This window comes from Pan paniscus, chromosome 2, assembly GCF_029289425.2.
Source record: "Pan paniscus chromosome 2, NHGRI_mPanPan1-v2.0_pri, whole genome shotgun sequence".
In the NCBI taxonomy this organism is placed as follows: Eukaryota; Metazoa; Chordata; class Mammalia; order Primates; family Hominidae; genus Pan; species Pan paniscus.
This window is the reverse complement of record NC_085926.1, coordinates 120,739,948-120,762,055: the sequence shown is the minus strand read 5'-3', so window position 1 is coordinate 120,762,055 and position 22,108 is coordinate 120,739,948. Positions and strand designations below refer to the sequence as shown.

Below are 22,108 nucleotides of genomic sequence, written 5' to 3'. Positions count from 1 at the left end.
GTAGCCAATTTGCCTGTGATAGAGATGATTAAACTATTACCCCAGGGTCATTCTGTTTTCCTTTTAGTTACAGAAGACCTTAAGTTTTTGCAGGAGTAAAAGCGCCCCTCACAGATAGCTGGGGCCTTGTTATTACTAAGTTCAGGCCAATGAGATTAGAGCAGGAGGATCTCAAGGTCACCTCCATGAAGACAGAACTGTTCTCCCTGCTCTGCTTCTTCCTGTGGGTGCAATGTGACCACTGTGCTGATGAACTGGCTGTTGACTATACTGTCAAGGTCATCTCCCTGGGGAGAAGGTAACAAGATAGAGGGAACCCAGGTCCCTAGACAACCTCGTAGATCAGAACTGCTACCTGCCCTGGCCCACCTGCTTACTCTGGACTAATAATAAGGAAGAAATATTGTCTTGTTTGAACCACTCTATTTTGAGATCTCCTCATTATAGCAACTTAATTTGTCCTCTAATTGAGAAATTAGCTCAAGAATTGGGGTGCTGCATTCACAAAGGCACAACATATTGGCACTGACTTAGTGGTCAGGCTGTAGGCAGAAAAGGCAGGTGACCTGTGGCCGCAGCAATACCACTGCTTGTGATGACCTGGGATTTGCTGGAAAAAAATCAGAACATTACTCTGTGTTTCTTGCTCCTTACTGAGTGTAGGATGGCACAAGAGAGATATAAAGAATTAGCTGGTTTGCAAGCAGAGATGGAAGGGACAAGAGCTCTGCTAAGGGAGTTTCTCTGCCCGAGGCCTGCAATATAAATTTAATGAGAATCCAGAAATTTGAAGCCTCAGGTTGCTTCTGAATCCAAATGGCAGGAAATAAAATGTGCTTCAGAGCCAGTCTAGCAGCAAAAATTAGGTTAAGGGTGACATTTTCCTTCCCAGGCCTACTTTTTTCAGATGGCATCAGTGTGGATACCACTAAATTGAGAAAATCTGGGATGGGTACCCAAGCTGGTAAAGTAAAGAGGAGATTCAACAGGTATAAGAACCATAAGCAGAAGGAGAAATATTTTGGCATGGCTACATTTCCATGGAACCTACCTGATGTAAATAGACCAAAAGACTGTTAAGCATTTGAGGGAAGCGTATTGCCAAGATACTACAAAACACTTCTACCAAGGATTAAGACTGCTTGATCCCTAAAGTAATCTTCAGGTTCCCAAATCAGCATCAAGCAGAAAGTGAAATGTCCAACAACCACTTCAGGTGTGGTCACTGGGAATAATGGACCAAAAAAAGAGCTTTCCAGAGGACAAAGCCAAAAGCCACAAACAATAATCAAAGAAATTACTTTCAGAGAGCCACAAAGATCTGATAGAGCCCAGAGATTCTGGATTTTGAGCTGGATGCATTAATTGGACAGGACTTTGAGTTTTCTCCATTGAGGAAGGACGAGTATGTTCTCTACATGGGAAGAGGGGAGCGCATGGACACATGGAGGCATCTGACAGCAGAGACTCCTAACTGTCTCTGCCTATTTATTCTCCCTTTCTTTGTTTTGGTATGGCATCCTTGAGTTTAACTACATACATTGCTGCTGAGCTACTTTTCCAACCTCTCTTCCAGATCCATGTGGCCAAGTTTTAAGTCTGCAACCAATGGGATATGGCTAGAAATGACACAAACAGGCCAGGCATGGGGGCCCACATCTGTAATCCCAGCACTTTGAGAGGCCGAGGCGGGCAGATTACTTGAGGCCAGGAGTTCAAGACAAGCCTGGCCAACATAAATAACCTCATCTCTACTAAAAATACAAAAATTAGCAGGGCATGGTGGCAGGTGCCTGTAATCCTAGTTACTCAGGAGGCTGAGGCAGGAGGATTGCTTGAACCCAGGAGGTGGAGGTGGCAGTGAGCCAAGATCATGCCACTGCACTCCAGCCTGGGTGACAGTGAGACTCCATCTCAAAAAAAAAAAAAAAAAAAAAAGAAGATGCAGTCACCTGCCTTGGATATCCCACTTCCCCTCCTGTGGGCTGGAATGACAGCATGATACAGACAATAATATCACCCTAGGAGATGCTGGAGCAACAATAGAGAAGGGGCCTAGGTCCCGGAGGACCTTTCAGAACAAAGCTGCCTACTTCCCCTGAATAGCCCACTATTGTTTAGACCAGGGGTGTCCAATCTTTTGGATTCCCTGGGCCACACTGGAAGAGGAAGAACCGTCTTGGGCCACACATAAAGTATACTAACACGAATGACAGCTGATGAGCTAAAAGAAAAAAAAAAGTCACACAAAAAAACTCACAAAATAATGTCACACAAAAAAAATGTTTTAAGAAAGTTTACAAATTTGTTTTGGGCCACATTCAAAGCCATCCTGGGCCGCATGCATGCCACAGATTGGACAAGCTTGTTTTAGATTGTTCCTTGAGAGAAAAATGAACTTCTACCTTATTGAGCCTCAATATTTTTGGTTTGTTACACAGCTCAGTCTGTACTTTACTAACATATACATATGCTGTCAATAAATGTTGACTGTTGAATTATACATTTAAATGATGAAATCTGAGAATCAACAATTGTTAGCCATGTCTACTATGTCCATTTTTCTATTCAATTTTCAAAAATGCTCATGTTACTTATAAGTTATCTATTATATTTGCAACACATATTTCTCCCAGTTTGCATTTTAATTTTATAATCTGTTTTGAAGCATAAAGCTGGAAAATGTTGTCAAAATGTTAGCCTAACTCTAACCTGAAAACCCAAATCACAAATCTTTCCCTTTGTGATTTGTGTTTGTTTTTGTTTTTGAGACAGGGTCTTGCTCTGTGGCCCAGGCTGGAGTGCAGTGGCGCAATCTCGGCTCACTGTAACCTCCGCCTCCCAGGTTCAAGTGATTCTCATGCCTCAGCCTCCCGAGTAGCTGGGATTATAGGAATGCACCATGCCTGGGTAATTTTTGTATTTTTAGTAGAGATGAGGTTTCACACCATGTTGGCCATGCTAGTCTTGAACTCCTGGCCTCAAGTGATCCACCTGCCTTGGCCTCCTAAACTGCTGTGATTACAGGTGTGAGCCACCACTTTCATTGTTTTTATGCTTGGGAAATAAAGCAATGTCTTTAAGATTCATTTTCCCTTATCCTGTCTCATTTTAAATACACAGCTCTCCAATCCATCAGGAATATGTTTTAATGCATGGTGCAAAGTAAGGATTCATTTTTTTAAACTAATATGTAATGAATTTGCAAAAATACATAAACTTCTATTTAATAAAATATGATTTTTCAAATAATCCTACTGATTTTTAAAATTATATGTTAAATTGTTATCAACATCTGCCTCTAGCATATTTTGTTCCTCTAATCATTTTGTTGCAGATAAAGTTTTAATTGTTTGCCCCTTTGGTATTAAGCGGAAAACAAATCTAAGGCAAATCCTTATTTCAAAGAAAAGAATAAACATTTGCAATAGGTTTTGAATATATTCTTAATAAATTTCAACTCAGTCTACTTTGAAAATTCTATCCATTCATGATTGTGATGATATACAGGAGGGAGAGAGAGGATTATGAGCAGGAAGGGGCACGCAGGAGACTTCTGGAGTCTGGGCTGAGTGACAGCTACATGGGTATCAGTCTGATGATACACATGTATGTTGTATATACTTCTCTGTAAGATGCACCGAACAAGAAAAAAGTCAATAAAAAATTCATAAATGACATTGTGGGCCCTTGGAAAAAATGTCTCATAAATAACTGTATTTCAAAAACAACAAAAAGGTTAAAAAAAGTTTTCCAAAACTCTAAAGACAATTTTACACAGCTTTTTTTTTTTTTTTGAGACAGTCTCGCTCTATCGCCCAGGGTAGAGTGCAGTGGTGCAATCTCAGCTCACTGCAACCTCCACCTCCCGGATTCTCCTGCTTCAGCCTCCCGAGTAGCTGGGATTACAGGCAAGCGCCTCCACGCCCGGCTAATTTTTGTATTTTTAGTAGAGACTGGGTTTCACTATGTTGGCTAGGCTGGTCTTAAACTCCTGACCTCAGGTGATCCGCCCGCCTTGACCTCCCAAAGTACTGGGATTATAAAGGCATCACGCCCTGCCTTTACACACCTTTTACTCCCTTTTTTTCCCTCTTAAATGCTTATCATGACTGGTTATCTTTTCTTACAAATCTTTCTTAAGTCCACCTGACCACTATGCAGACATAGTCATGAGTTTTACTTGCCTTGAGTTGCCTTGAGTTTTAAGAGTCAAATTAAGGCAAATAGACTTATTAAATAGAGGCTAATCCTTAATCTGCTTTAAAATAAGACATTAAATGTATTGTGTGATTATACTGTAGGATGGACAAGCATAAAGGTATTTGTTTAATCAATTACTATTTAAAGTGAAGATGGGAGGTAGTTCTCAAATTTAAATGAGTATAAGACTAGGGAACTAGGAAAGTAGTTCTCAAATTTAAATGAGTGTAAGACTAACTAAAAGAGCTTGTTAAAACTGCTCATTCTCAGGGTTCACTCAAGAGCCTAACTAAGTGGGACTGGGTTGGAGCCCTGGGATCTGTATTTTAATAAGCAGGAAATCTGTGAATGATATTTTAGAAGACACTGATATAGGGGAATCTGAATCTTCTGTATTTTACTGAGAAAAGTCTTAGTTCTTAAATCTACCAATTGCTCATTTTTACATCAAAAGATTTACATTTCTATGCTGGGCAAATTTATATATAACCCTTCCTTCTCTTTACTTTTCCTATTATTAAGGCTCTGAGGTGGTGATTTTAGTTTTACTTAGCTAGTGCTTTCAGTTAAAAAGGTAATATAGGCTGGGTGCGGTGGCTCACACCTGTAATCCCAGCACTTTGGAAGGCTGAGGTGGGAGGATCACTAGCACCCAGAATTTGAGACCAACTCAGGCAAAATATTGGGACTCTGTCTCTACAAAAAAATTTAAAAACTAGCCAGGTGTGATGGCACATGCCTGTAGTCCCAGCTACATGGGAGGCTGAGGCAGGAGGATCCCTTGAGCCTAGGAGTTTGAGGCTGCAATTAGCTATGATCACACCACCACACTCCAGCCTGGGCAACAGAGTGTTTCCAGAAAAAAAAAAAAAGCTAATATATGCACATGGTAAAAATATTCCCAAAAGTAGTAAAAAATAAAAAGTAAATGTCCTTTCCACCTCAGACTTCTATTCCTCAGATGCTCTTCCCAGAAAAAAACAATGATACCCTTCCCATTTTTTTCCAAGTAAGAACATACTAAACATAATATTCTAAAGTTTGCCTTTTAACTCAACAATATATTTTGGAGATATTTTCATATTAGCACTTATAGGACTTTTACTTCCTTTTCACGGTGCAATATGATTCCATGATATACTGCATCATAATCAGTTCTCTGCCAAAGGCATCTGGGTTACATCCAGCCTTCTGCTATTACAAGCAAAGCTGCACAAACATGGTAATTCTTGCAAACTGATAGAGCTTTATATGTGGGCTAATTTTCTATAAGTGCAAATATAGGTGTAGGTTATAGACATGTATATTTGAATCTGGTAAATACTGCCAAAGTGCCCTCCAAATAGGATGATGCCCCAAACTGCTCACACATCAGCAGTGCCTGTTTTTCCCCACATCTCAGGCATAGAACATTATCAATTTTTTTCATCTTTGCCAGTAAATAGACATCTGTCTGCTATTTTAATTTTCATTTATTTAATTACGACGAAAGCTGAATATTCTCCTGAGTTCTCTCGAGTTCTCAAGAAAGAATTCTCTTGAACTTCTCTTGAGTTCATGCCATTTATATTTCAACTTCTGTAATTGCTTGCTCATATCCATTACCTATTTTCCTATTGAGTTGTTATTTTTCTTATTGATTTCAAAGAACTAAGGAATTACTCATTTGTCTTACGGTTGCAAATATTTCCCAGTTAACTCATCTTTTGACTTTGTTTTATAGTATATTCAATCATAAAGATAATCTAAATTTTTACACAGTCAAATATATCAAGGCTTTCTTTTATGGCTTCTGGGACTTGTGTCTTAATTGGAAGGCCCTCTCCACCCTCAGATTCTGTAAAACAGTCATGTTCTAATACTTTTATGATTCATTATTTACATGTAAGTCTTTGATCCAGCTGGGATTTACTTAAGTGGTAAGGGAGGGAACTAGGTTCTTCTTCCTATTTATTCAGATAGCTAAGCAGCTGTCACAAAATCAGTCACTAAACAATTCACCTTTTTCTGTTAGGGTCATTTTAAACATAATCCTGCCAGCTGCAAAGTATTTCACAATGGAGTATATTTCTAGAAAATCTATGTTTACTAGAACCAAACTATTTAATACATGTTGGTAAACGTTAAGTATTGTTAATATTAATGAAAATTACACTGAACTGAAAAGATAATGTGGCATGTGTTGCACATGTTTACCTATGTAATAAACCTGCACATCCTGCACATGCATCCTGGAACTTAAAATAAAATTTAAAAATATACATGGCATGTGTTACGGAAATCACTGGATACACCTATGATTACGAGTAGATACAACTTACTATAAGTTCACCCTCCAGAAGTCCTTAAGTTGTTTACTGGGAAAGCAATATAATAATATTTCACACTATAGAGTAATAGCGCTCATTGCAATAGAGTGATGGCTTTTACAATTTTTTGGGGTATTATTTTGTTCTAGATCATAGAAGAAAAAATGCTTTATAATTTGTTATACCAAGTTCCTTATTTATCTAAGATGTTATAAGAGAAACGTGGCAAAATAATTTTTTCCTGAGTTTTCATCAGTACTATGCAAATAAAATAAATACTGATACTATATATAAGTAGAACACCGTTAGGAAGAGCTTGTCAGAATGCTGCTATTCTCATGTCTTGATACTTAAGGGAGCTAAGATACAGGAAGTCAAGGGTGCAGGGGAGCCATTCCAAAAGGCTGGGTCAAAAGCTCAAAAAGCTCTGAGTGAAACAAGGCCACAAAAACACAGACTTGTAAATGCTTGTTTCAACACTGGCCTTCCCTGGAACATTGGATGGAGACTGAAGCTTAAAAGTGATGGCTATATACCTGATTTGTTGAAAATACATGTTCCAATTGTAGCATTTTCATTTTAACAGCTGCATCATGCATTGTTAACAACACTGCTTAAAAGATATGCTTAAAGACTACAAAATGAAGTCTTATTTCAAGGGGTTAATACTCCTATATTCTTTATAGATGAATGCATAAGATTGAAAATTCAATTTATACACTCTTTTTATGAAAGATTCAATCTCTGAACTTTTTATTTCTACTTCTTACCTGTTCTACATTTGTTTACATTTATTTATGAATTGTTTCTTTTTCATACCACCTTCTCCAAGATGGAGGGTCAACTCTATTATTCCCAGAATTTTGTATATGGAAAGGATATAAAGGGATATGAGACTGGAGGCAAGTAATAGTATGGATGGCCCAAAACAGAAGAAAAACTAGCAAAAATATTAATAGGTATTTTTTTTGAGATGGGGTCTCGCTGTGTTGTCCAGGCTGGTCTCAAACTCCGGGCACAAGAGATCCACCTGTCTCAGCCTCCCAAAGTGCTGGGATTACAGGTGTGGGCCACTGCACCTGGCCTTAATAGGCATTTTAAAAGAAAGCAGTGTTGAATTTAAGCTTACGTGAAAATCTGTACTGAAAATCTGTACTTAAAATCTGTGGATGCTTGAAAAAATACACCTCTGGGTGTTTGAAAAATTAAGAGCATCTCAAATACAATAATGAGACTTGTGTTAAAATCTAACTGAGAAGGATGGAAAATTATGACTAGCTTTCCATAGGAACCTAGATGATTGTCTTATCTCCCTTTTCAAACATGAACCCTTGTACCCTAAATTTTCTAGAAAGAAAACACATTTTGAAATTCAAAACTGAACGTTTATTTTGAAACTGAAAAATTCTGTTCCAAAAGAAAGTCAACATCTTGTCCCTGAAATCCACTCTCCCCCACTTCTGTGTTCCCCATCTGTTAATGGAATCAACAATTTCAGAGTCCCTCGAGTGAAACTTCCAGCATATCACCTCCCATCTCTTTTTCTCACACTTCCCCTCATGTCTGTGCCATCCTTTCCATTCCCCCAACTTCCCACAGCATGGAATCATTCTGGACTCCTTTCTCTTACTTCCCACATCTGGTCCATCAGCAAATGGACCAGAATATAATCAGAATATAATTACATTTTGAATATTCAAGATGATCAGAATTTGACCACTTCTCACCACTCCCACTGCCACCACTATGGTCCAAGCCACCATCATCTCTCACCTGGTTTACTGCACTTGTTTCCCAACTTTCCTTACTTATGCCCATGACCTCAAGCTTCAGTCCATTCTCAAAGGAGCAGCCGAGCACCATGGCACTCTCAGCTCAAAACCTCCAGTGGTTTCCTAGCTCAGAAAAAGCTGAGGAGCTGACGTGGTCTTAAAGAATCTGGTCCCACCCTCCCACTACCACTCTGTAACTGCTCTGACCTCATTTGCTACCTGCTTTTCTCATGCCACACCAGCCTCCCTGCCAGGCATCCCTGTCCCTCTTCCACCCTGAACTCTTGCGGTTCTCTCTGCATATAATGCTTGATTCCTAGATACTGCATCATCCATGACTTCTGTCAGGTTTTTATCCCAAAAGATTATCTTCCCAGTTAGGTTTTTCTTTCTGAAATCTCACCATCCTTTCCTCGCCTTTTCATATCCTTCTTTCCTATTTTGTTTTACTCTCCATAGCACATACTATGTATTTTACTTATTTATCTAGTTTATTGCTGGTTTCCCTGAGTGGAATGAAACTACATCACAAACATAGTATGTCATGTAATGTACATTATATAGTAAATTACTATGTACTATGTAATGTACTATGTAATTTACTACATTACATAGTAATTTTTATCTGCTTTGTCTTCTGTCATATTCCCAATGCCCACAAAAGAGGTTGGCACATAGTAGAAGCTTAGTGAATTCTGTTGAATGAATGAATGACCTAATAAATGAACCAACAAAAGAATGACTTCAGCTTGGGGTCCCACTGTATCTTTCCAGGTCTTCTGCCAGCAATCTCTACCCCTTATAATCAAGCCTACATATCTCAATCCATAGTGAATATAACATAGGTCTGATACTAGCACTCCTCTGATTAAGAGCCTAAGGGGTTTTCCACTCTCCAGTGAGGAAAGTACACTGTTAATAATACAGGATGGCATCAAGACCCTTCAGAATCAAAATATAACCTTCTAACCTCATCTTTTTATATCCCATTCTTACACCTTAATCTGTAGACCAGTATCTCTTGAACTTGAGTAATTCATGGGTCCTTCTGAAAGGGAAAAAATTTCTCAACGACTCTCAAGGTCACATTCAAGGACCCCAGTCTCTGAAACCCTAATTTAAGAAATTAACATCCTGGTCAACAAAAATACCGTTTTATTGCAGATTATTACTGGTAAAATAATACTGTATCATAACCAATATAAAAACAAAATTTAAAACCTTTGTATACCTTACACTCCCTAAGAATAAATCCACGGTCCCAGTTGCAGAAAGGCTGCTATATACAAATAAGACTACCTATCCACCCCAGAAAAGGCCTATGCTTACCTGCCTCCATGGCTTCACTCTTGCTATTACCCCATCCTGGAATACCCTTCCCCTGACTATAGTTACCAACATTCTACTCATCATTCAATGCCTAGTTTAATTACCACCACCTTTATGAACTCCTCTTTTTGATACCCACAGCCAAAACTTCTCCTAGTCTCGAGGCAATTTTGTATTTCTTCTGTAGCATTAACTACACTATTATATATATAATATGTTATATTATTATACTTACAAATGGTATGTTATACTATTATTTTCACATGATTATTACTGTTCCTGGACAATATGAAGATTAACTTGCACTTTCTATTTCCACAACAACTAGTGTCTTCCATATGACAACTGCTAAATGTCGATTAAATTAATCATCATATAGAGTCAAAAAAAATGCTTCTATAAATATGACCCTTTACTGATCTTCTTAAAAATTTATACACATAATAAAATGAAAAATGGGGGAGAAATGTTATTTACAGGATTTACCTTCTTTTAAGCATTAAGTCTGATATAGGTATGCATCTTAGACCAGTTCCCAAAACCATAAGGAAGGATGTCAGGAGCACAGTTATCCGGAGACCTAAAATGAAACAAAGACATTGAAATTATCTTGATTTTCTCCTAAGTCCAATGCTAAAAATAAAGATTATTTTTAGTCAATCATACTGACATTATATGCTAATATTATGGCTTTTCTGTATAACTTTAAAAATGGAAAAAAAAAAAAAAAACAACGAACCCTACATGCTGAAAATGAAATGATGGGCTGGGCATGGTGGCTCACACCTGTAATCCTTGCACTTTGAGAGGCCGAGGTGGGCAGATCACCTGAGCTCAGGAGTTTGAGGCCAGCCTGGGCAACATGGTAAAACTGTCTCTACTAAAAATAAAAAAATTAGCCGTGTGTGGTGGATTACACCTGTAATCCCGGCTACTCGGGAGGCTGAGGCATGAGAATTGCTTGAACCTGGGAGGCAGAGGCTACAGTGAGCTGAGATCACACCACTTCACTCCAGCCGACAGAGTGAGACTCTGTTTCCAAAAAAAGAAAAAAGAAAATGAGATGATTCTAACTTTAATGGAAAATAGGAATGTTCATATCAAAGATAGAGGAAGAAGTTCTATTAGCTCTAATTTTTCAAAAGGAATGTCTAAAATGTTCCGTTCAGATATAATACTTAAAAATATGGCAAATAATTTTCAAAGACTAGATATTTTAGTTTTATATCTCTAATAGACAAATTTGAATTTTCAAATGTAAGCTGCTAATAAAAAAAAACTCTTAACTGTCCCTAAAAAGTATTTTAAGGTGATAGATTATTGCCTTAACTTTTCTCAAAACTGACAACTAGGGAACTACATATTTCATAAGCAGAACAAGCTAAGGTTGTTAAAGCGTCATAGGAAGTGGTCCTTTAGAACTGATTATTAATATAATCACAGTCTTAATTTTTTTCTTGATTTATCCGATGGTTTTCATTATAGGATAATGCTTAATAATGTTAAAAAATCACGGCTTAGGACTTTAGAAGACAATGTGGATCAGATAGTTTTTTCCCCTTGTATTCCAAACACAACAATTACTTTGAAAATGTGTGTCAGTGGTTGGTCACACAGAGGGCAAAGTATACAAATATAAAAACAAGATAATCAGAAATAGACAATGATATTCTAGCTATGGCAGAGTAACCTAACAGAATTCTATCCTCCTATTGTTGGAATGCTACGCCTCTGTTAATACTAAATTAACATATCTTACTGTTTGTGGCAGCCACATCACACAGGTGGTTCATACAAAGTCTATGGCAAAGGTGGCCACATTGCTTCAAATTTTTCCCAAATCCAACATCACCTTGAAACCACTTCACACAGAGAATAGACATAAACTGACTAATGTAATATTTCTTTTTTTTCCAGGGCTCTCTCTCTCTCTCTTTTTGCAGAGGGTACATGGTTAAATGTTTGGTTTTTAAAGAGCTACTCTGCTTGAAGAAAACTGAAAGTCAACAAGACTATAATTATGCAGATCAAACATAGCAAAGAAAATAAACTTGAGATCCAGACATGCTACATTAAGGATAATTTGTGACATGAACTGAATTACTTTATAATATTCTTATATAATCTGGATATGATTAATACAATTTACCAGAAGGAATACCATAGGGAACTGTGCTTCTTGGTAACAAGTAATGCATACATACTGCTCATTTACTGCTTCTACTAACAGAATACAGACTTTAAAAATCACATTATAGCCATAGGAAACAGAGTGCAATTAATGAAACGTACATACACGGTCATAAATAACCTAAAATCACAAAATGTTGCTCTTATAAGGATATACTGGGTACCCTACGAGATACTGAATAGAATTTTTATAGGTTGGGGACCATAGGCTTACATTCTACATGATATTTATTTTTTTCTAAAGAGTTTGTTTTTAATTAAGGTAAGCAGACACCAAGCAAGCAGTGAGGCACTGTTTATGGCCATATGGTCCAATAACCAGGCTTCCTATTGTTACTGCTGAAGGCTACCATACTTTACTCAGTTATGCTTTTTATCAAATATTTAACAATACAACAGCTAATATAAACTTTTAAGAGTAAATAAATTGTGAAAAACTGCTTATTAAAGCAACCTGTGGCCAGGCACTGTGGTTCATGCCTATAATCCTAACACACTGGGAGGCCAAGGTGGGAGGATCCCTTGAAGCCAGGAGTTTGAGATTAGCCTGGGTAACATAGTGAGACCCCATCTCCACAAAAATACAAAAATGAAAAATAAAGCAACCTCACAAGTACAGTGTGGTGGCTTTCTTGTGTATTTTTAATTGCTGCCAAGTGTTGTTTAATCTATCCCAGCTGATGATCTTGAATAAAATGCTTTCTTCATGTCACTCACATCCTGACAAGGCATAACTCTATAATTCCATGTAATCAAAAAGATATCAGCTCATCAAGGGAAAGGAGTTATGAGGACCCCAGGAGAATAGCCTAATATAGTTTGGGTATTTGTCCCCACTCAGGTCTCATGTTGAAATGTAATCCTCAATGTTGGAGGTGGGGCCTGGTGGGAGGTGTTTGGATCGTAGGGACAGATCCTCATGAATGGCTTGGGCCATCCCCTTGGTGATGACTGAGTTCTTGCTCTGAGTTCACAGGAGATGAGATCTGGCCTGTTAAAAGTGTGTGGCATCCCCCTCCCCGACTTTCTCTCTCCTGCTCCTGCTTTCACCAAGTGATGTGGCTGCTCCCCCTTCACCTTCTGTTATGATTGTAAGCTTCCTGTGGCCTCTCTGGATGATGAGTGAATGCAAGCACCATGTTTCCTGTAAAACCCGCAGAACCGTGAGCCAATGAAACCTCTTTTCTTTACACATTACCCAGCCTCAGGTACTTCTTTATAGCAATGTAGGAACTGCCTAACACATTGGCTTCTGAGACATATAGGACTGTTATATAAATAGACCCCAAGTGATTACAACAGTAATAGGATGTAAGTGTAAAAGCCATCTGTGAACAATTTCAGAAAAACAAACATCATTGAAAATAAAAATATTTCTTTTCAAACATGGCATCCAACATTCAGAATGCTTCCTTTCAACAGATGTGATAACTCCTTTTGCTGGGGACCCATTGAGTGTAGGAATGGAAATCTCCACAGCAGATGTCTAAAGAATCAGGCTGCAGAGTTGACTAAATCCCTCCCCCACAACCCACACACCCATAGTGGAAGCATGGAAAATCAGCAACAGGCACAGAGCTCACCTGGTAAGACCACCCTCCCGTGGCTCCACACTTCCATCAGCTGAAGTGAAGATGAGCTCTGCTGGCTCCGGGGCAGATCCCCTTTTCCCTGCTCATAACCCTCACAGCCTTGTCACCCCAATCTGCCTTGGAGATTGTCAGAACTAATGACATAATGCCTGTTTTTCCTGTTTAAATCAGACACAACAGATTCAAGATTCACAGGTCATCTTTATTCTGATATGGCTTTATACATCCCCTAATGAGACCTCATCTCTGCCTCCTACCTCCTCAACTCCAGAAACCTTCCTCTGTGCCTTCTGGAGTGCTCAGGCATAATCACTGGAATCCCTACCTTCCTGAAGCTCTTCTCCAAACATTCTCTCTACCTTCTTACTCCCAGAGAAATCCCTTACATTGCTTTCCCTGCCACTTCCAGATCATTCCTACTCTCTCTGCCCACAAGTTACCTGGTCTTTTTTCTCTCCATGCTTTTAAGGATTTCTCTTTATCACTGGTTTTAAAGAAGTATGACCATGATGTGCCTTGGTGTAGGATTCCTTATGGGTCTTCTGCTGGGATTCTTAAATTTCTCAGATTTGTGGGTTTATAGAAGTCATTAAATTTGGTAAATGTTCTGCCATTATTTCTTCAATTTTCTTGCACCACTCCATCTCACTCCATGCTCTCCCTGCTTACTTCTCTCTCTCTTTTCCTTCTGAGACTCCAATTACATGCATATTAGGCCACTTAAAACTGTCCCACAGCTCACCGATACTCATGTTTTTTGTTTGATCGGTTTTAGTCTTTATTTCTCTGTGTTCCATTGTGGACAGTCTCTAGTGCTATATACTCAAGTCACATGACCTTTTCTTCAGCAATGTCTAGTCTGCTGTTAAATCCTGTCCAGTATATTTTTTCATCTCAGACATTGATTATATTTTTCATCTTACATATTGATTACATTTTTCATTTCTAGAAGTTCAATGTTGTTCTTTTTCTGTCCTCTTTGTCTCTCCTTAATGTGCTCATGCTTTCTTTCTTCTATCTTCTTGAACATTTGTATGTTTGCAGAGGTTTTTCCATTCCAGGTCTTGGGAACATGAACTATTCCCAGCCTGTGTGATCCTGGGGAACTGTTCTGCCTGCTCTTTTTTGGCAGTCCTTCCTCCAGTCTTGGCTAATTTCCTCACATGTATCCTCTGATCAGTTTTCTGCTGAAGACTCAAGAGGAACACCCTGCAGATCCAGAACATTCTCTGTAAAGTTTCCTCCTCTGTTGTTTTCTACCTTAAGAATTCTAGCTATGTTGGCCTCTTTGAATTCTCACCTCCGTCTCCTCAATTCAGGAAAACTGCTGGGCTCTGACTGAGCTCCCCATTTCTGTACTCCTGCCTGGAAATTCTCTCCGGATGGTAAACTGAAGCAGTCATAGGGATCACTGCCCTGTCCTGCCCTGCCTGTCGCCCAATGTTTGAAAACCATTGTTTTACATATTTTGTTTTATTCTAATATTTATTTATTATTATTTTTTAGAGATAGGGTCTCACGATGTTGCCCAGGCTGGTCTTGAACTCCTGGCCTGAAGTGATCCTCCTTTCTCAGCCTCCCCAGTAGCTGGGATTACAGGTGTGCTATGCCTGGCTCATGAAATTTATTTAGTTCCATATATTTTGATTTCTTATTTTTCATTTTTAATTAAGACAGAAGGATAAATCCAGTTCCCGTTAGTCCATCATGGCCAGAACAGACTTTGGTCTAATTTTTTCTGACTAATACCCACTGCTCCTTGCTGCGGTTGTCTACAGACCACCACACACCTGCCTCCAGGTCATTTGCCTTCACTGCTTAAAGATGTCTTGGCTCATTATTACTCCTCAGGACACTACTCCTTTCATAAACTTGGTGATTTCAATATCCACTAGATGATCCTTTCAGTATGCTGGTCTCTCAGATCTGTGACCTCTTGTTCCATGGTCTGAGGTACGCTCTTTGCCCTACCTCTGCCATCCATGCTTTTGGTTATACTCTGACCTTATCTTTACCACAACTACATCCATGTCATAATCTCAATTTTTTTTTTTGTTTTTGAGATGAGGTTTCGCTATTCGTCTGGAGTGTAATGGCACGATCTCGATCTCAGCTCACTGCAACATCCGTCTCCTGGGTTCAAGCGATACTCCTGCCTCAGCCTCCCGAGTAGCTGGGATTACAGGTGCCCACCACCAGACCTCGCTAATTTCTTGTATTTTTAGTAGAGAGGGGGTTTCTACATGTTGGCCAGGGTGGTCTTGAATTCCTGACCTCAGGTGATCCACCCAACCTGGCCTCCCAAAGTGCTGGGATTACAGGCCATAATCTCAATTTCAAGTACCCCATTCCTCAACCATGGCCTCCTCTCTTTCCCTTTCATTCCCTCTAGTAGTCTAACAAGAACAAATTATTGATTAAATACGGAATGACAATTTGGGAGCTTGCTACTTCTTCTCAACCACCTCATGTGTTTCCTTTGTCCTCCTTAGATTCCATGGTCCACGGTCAGATTGCTCTCTACCTAACCCTCTACTCTTGGCCTGTACTTTGTCAGTTCTATTCACCTGGTAAAACTGCAACCTGGTTAAATCTCTCTGCCAACTCTGCCCATGCCTGTACTTGCCCAGCAGAACAGGCTGGAGGGAAACACACAACCATGCTGACTGGTCTGACTTCAAATTAATGATCAGTCACTGAAAGCAGGCCCTCAGTGCTACCCAACAATCCTACTACAATTTCCTAAACCATGTGTTCTCCATTTTTCTATAAAATAGTTTCATAATTAATCCTCTCTCCAGTAACTGTTCCCCTATTCTCCCTCATCAGGGGATCATTTTGTTTCTTATTTTTCTGAGGGGAGAAAAGCAAAGATAACTTCTACAAGCGCTTATGATCCACCATCTGCACCTTATGTGTATACTCTATCTTCTTTCCCGTCACTACTAAAGAATCAACTGTCAATGCTTCTATCTAAGGCCAACTTGTCTACCTGTGCCCTGGAGGACCGCATCCCATCTTGCCTACATGGCTACAGCAGTTCCTCCCTTTCCCTCCGGCATCATCAATTTTCCCCTTTTTATGGAACTGTTAGGATGCTGCATTAATAGATATGCTTTAATATCTCTTACCAAAAAAAGAAAAAACAAAACAAAGCCTAAACCTCCTTAGTACCCACATTCCCTCTGGCTACTGCCTATTTCTCTGCTGCCCTTTATGGCATAAACTCTTGAAAGAAATGTCTACACTCACTGTCTTTGATTCCTCTTGTTACATTTTATTTCAAACTCACCACATCATTCAAGGGAGATGATTCTTTTAAAGGACACCAAAAGATCTCGATGTTGCTAAATCCAGTGCTCTATTCTCAGTCCTTACTAGCTGGTTCTTTCTTATCTCCCCAACCTCTGAATGTTGGAATGCCCCAAGGCTCAGTCTTCTACTCCAGGGAAGCTCCACCCTTCTCCACAGGTGATCTCACCCAGCCACAAGACACTTTATATTTTTCTTTTTTCTTTTTTTTAACCAATAAGAATGAGCTTGAACCAGCCCCATTACTTTAAATACCATTGTAGGCTGACAACTCCCAAATATACCGCACAGGCCTCTCCCCTTAACTCCATACTTGTATATCCAATTGACAGTTTAATCTGTCTACTTGGGTATCTAATAGGCATTTCAAATCCCTCATCTCCATGCCATCTGCTCCAAAATTGCTCTCTCTACCATCTTACACAACTTAGTAAATTGAAGCTGTATTCTCCCTATCAGTAACACTAAAAAGTTGAGAAACAGCTTAGACTCGTCTCCTTCCTTCATGCTCCACATCTCATCCATCAACAAATACTGGTGAATCTACTTTCGACACATATCTGCAATCTAACCACTTCTCAAATCCTTCACTACTATCACCTTAGTCAAAAGCCATCATCAGCTCCCATCTGGGTTATTCTACTAGCCTAACTTGTCTCCCTGTTCTGGCTCTTGTCCTGAAGACAAGAGCATAGTCATCGTTTTACTCTTCCACTTAAAGCCCGTCAATGGAGTGAGCCCTCCTCACTCGATAATGGCTGAGATGCCATTTAAGAATGATTTACAGGGCCCTGTATCTCCTGGCCTCTCACCACCTCTCTGACCTCATTTCCTACCACTGTTCCCCTCAGTGGCTCTACTCCAGTCACAAAGGCCTTATTGCTCTTTCTTGGATATGCCAGACAAGTTTGGAATCTTTATCTTTGCTATTCCCTTTGCCAGAAACGGTCTTCTCCAGAACTAACATGTCAGATGTCATTTTTCCTTCAGGTGTCTGCTCAAATACACCTTATCAGTGACACCTTCCCTAAAACCCTATGTAAAGTATAATACCACTCTATCACATTCCCTTCCTCCTTTACCCTGCTTTATTTTTCTCCAAAGCAAGTATCAATATCACTAGGTGACATACTAAATATTTGCTTTTCTTGTTTGCTGTCTGGATCTCCTTACTAGGAGGAGGGTCTGTGAGGGCCATGTCCCCAGTGCATGGAACACACTGGGTTGCTATCTCCTTGAAACTTCCTTTAGTTAGCTTTGAGGGCACACTTGGTCTTGGCTCTACTATCTCTCTGGCTAGTCCTTTTCTGTCTCCTTGCTGGTAAATGAAAAAGGGTGGGAAGGTACAAACCCATTTTAGGAAGATAACCAGTCTCCTAGGCTAATCAGGCTGGGGCTTGAGGCAGCACAAAGGCCAAACAACCACCTATCCCCCAGGGTGCAAGATATTTTGGTGCCTTGCTTGAGCCTAGGAGTTCAAGACCAGCCTGAACAACATGGTGAGACCCTGTCTCTGCAAAAAATACAAAAAACTAGCCGGGCTTGGTGGTAAGTGCCTGTAGTCTCAGCTACTCAGAGGCTGAGAATCACCTGAGCCCAGGGAGGTTGAGGTTGCAGTGAGCCAAGATCACACAACTGTACTCCAGCCTGAGTGACCAAGTGAGACTCTGTCTCAAAAAAAAAAAAAGATATTTTAGTACCCAAGGATGCCAGAAGCAAGAAAGAACCTGCTTTCTACGTGCGTAGATGGAACACCTGTAGCAGGAAAGCCAACATATAAAAGTGTATTTGCTTTCTTCTACTAAAAATGAAAACTACTTCCTAATAAAGAGAATTTTTAAATGTATTTTTTATTGCTTCAACCAAAGGAAAATATAAAATTGAATTCACCATATAGTCACAAGAACTACTGAAGAACTAAAGTACCTTATTTTATAAAATGAATGGGTAGTTTCTAATTTATCCTGCCATGGATAGTAGGTACAATTATAATAAGAAGGGTGCAAATTAACATTTTTCTACCATAAAAAACAAGGTTGGCTAAATTTGGGGAATAATATTGAAAAAATGCTCCTGATAAAAATAAAAAGAAACTACAACACAGCATTTTCCCCTGAATTTAGCCAACCTTGTTAAGGGAATGACCAAGGAATTATCACAGATTGGAGGAAACTAAAGAGAAATTACAACTAAATTTAACAGAGGACCCTAGACCAAATCCTGGAACAGAAGAAAAATACATCAGTGGAAACAAATACAATCTTTTTTCTTTTTAAAAAAATATTATTGTAACATTGATTATAGGTAAAGTACTACTTTGGGTTTGTTTGTTTGTTTGTTTGTTTTGAGACAGGGTCTCATTCTGTCACCGAGGCTGGAGTGCAGTGGAGCAATCATAGCTCACTGCAGCCTCTACTTCCTGGGCTCAACTGATCCTCCAGCCTCAGCCTCCCCAGTAACTAAGACTACAGGCGCACGCCAACATGTCTGGCTAATTTTTGTATTTTTTGTAGATTTGGAGTTTCACCATGTTGCCCAGGCTGGTCTCTAACTCCTGGGCTCAAGTGACCCACCCGCCTCAGCCTCCCAAAGTGCTGAGATTACAAACATGAGCCACTGAGCCCAGCAGAAACCCAGAGAAAATCAATATTTAGTTTAAAAGCAAACAACAAAAACCCAAAGAAAATCTCCCTTTGGTAGGAGAAGCCCTTCCTCGGCATCTAGCACACATCCTCTGCAAAAGTATTTGCTCTAGCTGGAAGTTCTACAGCAGTCAAGACACACCCATTCAGGGCTGGGTATCTTTGTTAGAAGGTTCTTCCTTGTATTGCTTTGAGTTACATTTCTTTGTAACTTGACTCAGTCTAGTTCTTCCTCCTAGAACAACACATAAGTCGAATTCCTCTTTGACTTGATCTTCACATAGTCTATATCTTGCCTCAAGTTTCTTTTTGAAGTGTGATACACCCAAGTTCCCTTCATTTTACACATCATGATTTTTATACCCTTTATCATTCTTGTCACAGAACCTTTAAAGTTCTGCAGTTTGTCAAATGGCCTTCTCAGAATCAAGCTCAGAACTAAACACTAATGTAGAGCCTATCAAACTATTTTGCTTCTTGTTTTGGACACTATGTTTTTATGCCTAAACTGTCCTTTCTTTTTTAGCAGCTACATTATATTGTTGATCATTAAGGAATTCACAAGCAACTATTCCTTAGTCTTTTTCACATGGATTCCAATGAAGGAATTCCAGTGAAGGAGAGAAGGAAGTATAGCTACTAACATCACCCTGCTATTCTATTCTCTTAATAACCAACTAATTTTGAGTGCTAACTACATGCCAGACAATTGCAATTCTATACCTACCTACACTTGACTTTTGCTGAGGTCTGAATGTGTTCCCCTCCAATTCATATTTTGTTTATGTATTAATTTTTCTGAGACGAGTCTTGCCCTGTTGACCAGGGCAGAGTGCAGTGGTGCCATCACAGCTCACTCCAGCTTCAACCTCCTGAGCTCAAGCAATCCTCCCACCCCAGCCTCCCAACATGCTGGGATTACTTGAGCCACTGTGCCAGGCCTCAAATTCACATTTTGAAATCTTAATCCTCAAAATGATGGAAGAAGGTGCAGCCTTTGGAAGGTGATTAGGTTATGAGGGTGGAACCCATGTGAATAGGATTACTGCCCATATAAAACAGACCTCAGAGGGATCCCTAACCCCTTCTTCCATCTTATGTTATAGTGAAGAGACCACTGTGTAGGAAGCAGGCCCTCACCAGACACCGATTCTGCCTGAGCCTTCATCTTGGACTTCCCAGCCTCCAGAACTGTGAGAAATAAATTTGTGTTTATGAACTACCCAGTTTATGGTATTTTGTTATAGCAGCTCCAGTGGACTAAGACAACCTTCCAAATCTGACTAAAGAACTCATTGCAACAAAACTTATAAAAGGTTGAACAGAAACTGTACAAAGTAGCTCCCAGGCATTATTCAATTAATAAATATAAAATCTTGTACAACAGCCTCTTGAGGGTAGACTGTCACTACTAATCATTTATCCATACTTATGTGGTAAGTATGCCTTGATTCTCAGCCCTATGGCTTCTTCTTCTCAGAGAATCACACTGGCAAGTGGTAAAGTGAGATGTCCAGGGTACCATTCTAAGCAAGCATCTTCACTCATCTGCAAGCTTTAATTGAAAGTCACAAATCTCAACTGAGAAAGCCATCTAGTCACATACACACATCTTAAAGCTGCCGAGCACCACCTTCCAGAAACCAAAGTGTCAGATCTGAGTTTCCCAATAGCTCTTCCTGGGCTGGAGTCATCTATTACACAAAACGAACTCATTATTTCCTTACATATGGGCACCGTCAATCTATTTTCTGACCTTTCATCCTCAACATCCCCATATCCCTTTGAAGTCAAAGCATCAGTCATTTTTGTCAGGTGTAAAACACATACACCGCACGTGCACGCGGATGCTCTGATGTTCACAATGTGTAAAAACTTGAACGTTTACAGATCGCTTAAATCCCTGGTGTTGCATAAAGGGCCTTGATAAAAAACATAAATATTTGCAAGGTTGCCTTTCCATATTTGTCGCTTTGGGGACGGAGGGTTCCTAAGTCAGAAATGGAATGCTAGCAACACTCTATCACCTCACACAACCCCTATGCCGGGGCCAAGGGAGGCGGCTGGCAGGCCTGGAGCGCGGGCAGGCGCCTGCTCCCCGAGGAGAGACAGCGCGGGCTGGCGCTCCGCGACCCCTCACCTCTCTTGTCCAGGAGCCACATGAACGCGAAGCAGGGCAGGAAGCCGATGGGCCCCCACAGCACGAGCAGCGCGATGTCCCAGCTGGAGAAGCCGTAGGCCTGGCGCGCCGAGTTCTGGATGGGACCCCAGGTATTCCAGACCAGGCCCTGAACGAACGCCAGCAGCGAGAAGAGCAGCAGCACCAGCCAGCGGCGCCCGTACACCCGCCCGGGAACCGGGACCGCCGCGGGCAGCGCCGCCGCCGCCGCCTCCCGGCTTCTCCAGGAGGCCCCCAGCCCAGGCCCGAGCCCGGGCCCCAGCAGCGGCTGCCTCTCCTCTTCGCTGCTCCAGCGAGAGCCCATGGCGACGCGTCGCCCGCGAAGCCACTGCCGGGCGCAGTCCGGGTCACCGCCGACTAGCCCAGCGCAGAATCGTCCGGAGCAGTAGGAGGCGGAGGCTGCTGTGGTCGCCCTCGGCCTCCGGGCCGCGCCTGGTGCGCCTGCGCGGCCCGAGCCGGGCCGGCGGGGAGGCGGGGAGGCGGGGAGGCGGGGCAGGCGGCAAGGAGGCTGGGGTCCGCCCTCCCCTCCGCGGGTGGCGAGGAAACACCGGCGAGAGGAAAGGAGCCAGGTCCCAGACGG

The 22,108-nt window shown here is 40.6% G+C and overlaps 2 protein-coding genes across 3 annotated transcripts in view; one reads left to right on the top strand and one right to left on the bottom strand.

Moving 5' to 3' along the window:
• SLC49A4 (solute carrier family 49 member 4) overlaps window positions 1–21,840 on the bottom strand; it is a 96,779-nt gene extending 74,939 nt beyond the window's left edge. For both annotated transcript variants that reach the window (XR_010111457.1, XM_034957189.3), the window contains exons 1-2: window positions 21,490–21,840; window positions 10,100–10,193 (exon numbers count right to left, since the gene is read on the bottom strand). Coding sequence is in view for 1 of the 2 variants with exons in the window: in XM_034957189.3 (XP_034813080.1) it covers window positions 10,100–10,193; window positions 21,490–21,832 (437 nt within the window). In the remaining variant the exon portion in view is untranslated. The remainder of the gene's footprint in view (window positions 1–10,099; window positions 10,194–21,489) is intronic.
• HSPBAP1 (HSPB1 associated protein 1) overlaps window positions 21,828–22,108 on the top strand; it is a 70,241-nt gene continuing 69,960 nt past the window's right edge. Inside the window, exon 1 of the mRNA XM_034957188.3 lies at window positions 21,828–21,963. The gene's annotated coding sequence lies outside the window, so the exon portion shown is untranslated. The remainder of the gene's footprint in view (window positions 21,964–22,108) is intronic.